General features: G+C 49.8%; 1 protein-coding gene across 1 annotated transcript in view; it reads right to left on the bottom strand.

The window, feature by feature from the left end:
* LOC102818633 (chromosome unknown open reading frame, human C17orf103) overlaps positions 1-2,813 on the bottom strand; it is a 28,099-nt gene extending 25,286 nt beyond the window's left edge. Inside the window, exon 1 of the mRNA XM_006877862.1 lies at positions 2,708-2,813. Coding sequence (XP_006877924.1) covers positions 2,708-2,813 — 106 coding nt within the window. The remainder of the gene's footprint in view (positions 1-2,707) is intronic.
* Between the last annotated feature and the right edge of the window lie 318 nt (positions 2,814-3,131).

Below are 3,131 nucleotides of genomic sequence, written 5' to 3'. Positions count from 1 at the left end.
AATGAATAGCTACCAAAAGAAGGTTGGAAGGCTTGGAGCTGGGGAATTTTGGCAGAAGCAAGAAATCCATTGCTTTCTAGTCCGGGATGCTCAGCTGCTCCAGGAGCCGCCATCTTGGGTAAGACCACGTTGGGGAAGGATCGGAGTGGCCACAGATGCCTGACAGAACTGCGGAGATAAAGAACAAAACTACAAGCCTGAAAATAGGTAATCTGGGATGTCAGTCTATGATCAGGACAATAGAATATTGACAGGGAACTGCCAAAGGTTCAAGCTGGATTCAGACAACCTGGAACGAGGGATATCATTACTGATGCTGGATGGTTCTTGGTTAAAAGCAGAGAATACCAGGTAGATGTTTACCTGTGCTTTACTGACTATGCAAAGGTTTTACTATATGGACCATGACAGGCTATGGATAATATAGGTATTCCAGAACGCTTAATTGTGCTCCTGAGGAACCTCTACACAGACCAAGAAACAGTCATTCAAACAGAACAAGGGAATATTTACTGAAAGGTGTGTGTCAGGGTTGTATTCTTTCATTATACTTATTCATTCAATCTGCACGCTGAGTAAATAATCTGAGAAACTAGATTATATGTAGAACATGGCATCATTAACAGCCTGCAATATGCAGATGATACAACCTTGCTTGCTGAAAAGTGAAGAGGACTCAAAATACTTACTGAATAAGATCAAAGATGACAGTCTTCAGTATGGGTTGCACCTCAATGTAAAGAAAACAAAAATCCCCTGGGTTTTTAATCCACTGAATTAATAAATAACAACATGATGAATGAAGAAGACTGAAGTTGTCAAAGCCTTGATCTATTATCAACACTCAAGGAAGCAGCAGTAAAGAACTCAAACAACATATTGCAGTAGGTAAATCTGTTGCACAAGACCTCTTTAAAGTGTTAAAGAGCAAAAATGTCAGATTGGGACCTACACCATGGTATTTTTAATAGCCTCATATACATGTGAAAGTTGGACAGTGAATAACGAAGACTGTAGAAAAATTGATGTATTTGAGCTAAGGTGGAGAAGAAAGTACCATGAACTGCCAGAAAAAAACAAATCTGTGTTAGAAGTACAACCAGAATTCTTCTTTCAAGCCAGGATGGCAAGTCTTCACCTCTCATGCTTCAGAGATATTATCAGGACAAACCAGTTCCTGGAGAAGGACATCATGATTGGTTATGTGCCGTGGAGTCGCTTCCGACTCATTCTGAGGCTGTAAATCTTTACGGGAGCAGAAATCCTCATCTTTCTCCCGCGGAACAGCTGGTATTTTCAAACTGCTGACCTTGCGGTTCGCAGCCTGATTCGTAACCACTACACTACCAGAGCTCCTTTGGTAAAGTAGAGGGTAACTGATAAAGAGGAAGACTCCCAATGAGATAGGTTGGCACAGCAATGGGCTCAAGTATAACAATGTAAGAATGAAGCAGGACCAGGTAGTGTCTTGTTTTGTTGTATATAGAGTTGCTATGAGTCAGAACCAAATCGACAATAGCTAACAACAAAAACATTATCTCTTCTGTGACGGACACAGTGGTTTCAAGGCCCTGTCTTCCTGGGACCCTCCTGCAGGAGAGCTGGCTGGGAGGGAAGAGAAATTATCACCGGCAGGAGATAGGGAGATGCAGGGAGCTCCTGCTGGTCAATTTCATTATTCTGTATAGTAATTCCCCTCTCCCCACACCTGGGCTAGGGAATGGTGAGTGACACCTTTTTCCCTGGGAGGGAGAACTTGCCTTACTGCTGATTTTAAAAGAAATGATCAGTTCGTGTTTATGGCACCCTCAGGCCTTAGTTCTGAGACTTTGCTCTTTTTACTGCATTGCATTCTTTAGAACCAGCCGATGTGGTAGGCACTAGTGTTATTCCCATTTTATTGATTTAGAAACTAAGGCACACAAGAGAGATCTGGTCAAGGCCTAAGAGCCATCATCTGCTGAACACCCTTTTAGTTACAAAAGCCCCTCTTCCCTATCAGTTAAGTCCACCCACAGGATTCTCCAACTTCCTTAGTGTAGAAAAAAAAAAGTTTCCAAGAACACCAAGAAGCAATTTAACAGCTAGAAAGACGCGGGGGGGGGGAAGGACAGGTCACAACTGACTCACTCTCCCAGATCTCAAACAGCAACCTTCACTGGGTGTCAAAGACTGGAAAACAGTCGGTCTGAGCAGGTGCGGGTCTCCCCCCAGCCTCTGAAGCAGGGGAACGGTAACTACAAATCAGAGCTTCCTCTACCCTCTTTCTCCCCTGGGGACACTGCATGTTTGGCCCACTTACACGCAGACCTAGCAGTTCTCGGGGGCCCCGGTGTTTCGCATGTCTAAGGAAGTCCTCCGCTCCAACTGCCTGGGCTCGGCGCAGGAGTCTGGCGCGCCCCTCACCTAACCTCCAAGGGCAGCCTAAGGCACAGAAACGGCCAGCGGAGGCGCACGACACACAGCCTCATCTCCGGAGGGAGGGGGAGCTCCCGGAACCTATAGTCTGGAAGACTCAGGGTCCGAGGGTCTGGCGCAGAGGTCCGGGGTTTGGGAACCTGAGGGTCCAGACACCGGGGAGGCGGGGGGGCGGGGGCGTGGAGAGGGGGGCACGAGCCGCGAGGTGACTGCGCGGGCACTCTAGCTAGAGGGCAGTCTCGACAGTGAGCTGCAGACAAAAGGCGGGGGGCGGGCCGGGCCCCGTTACCATTGAGCCGGACGGTGAACTGGCGGCGCCGGCGGTCGTGCTCCACGCGGATGGGGCAGCCCTGCTCCAGGTCGCCCGGCGGCGCCGTTGCCGCCGAGTGCGCCATCAGTGCGCGCCAAGCGCCCTCGGACCCGGGACCGGTGGCTCAGCTGGGCAGGCTCTCAGAGCTGCGGCGGGAAGTGAGCTGGCTGCAGTTGAGGCGCAGGGAACGCAGGCGGCGGCACGGAAATTGACACTTGGCGGCGGCCGGGGTGGCAGCAGCAACAAAAAATAAAAGAAAAAGAAAATCCTGGGGCCAGGAAATCAGCTGTGCGGTCACGTGCAGCGCGCGGCCAGTTGACGCGCGGGCCTCTGTTTTGATACATTCCACCCGGCTCTTAAAGGGGCCATGCCGCCCAGCAAGGGCGTCCCAAACGCCGCCCCA

Source organism: Chrysochloris asiatica, unplaced genomic scaffold, assembly GCF_000296735.1.
Source record: "Chrysochloris asiatica unplaced genomic scaffold, ChrAsi1.0 scaffold00648, whole genome shotgun sequence".
In the NCBI taxonomy this organism is placed as follows: Eukaryota; Metazoa; Chordata; class Mammalia; order Afrosoricida; family Chrysochloridae; genus Chrysochloris; species Chrysochloris asiatica.
This window is presented reverse-complemented; position numbering and strand designations above follow the sequence as displayed.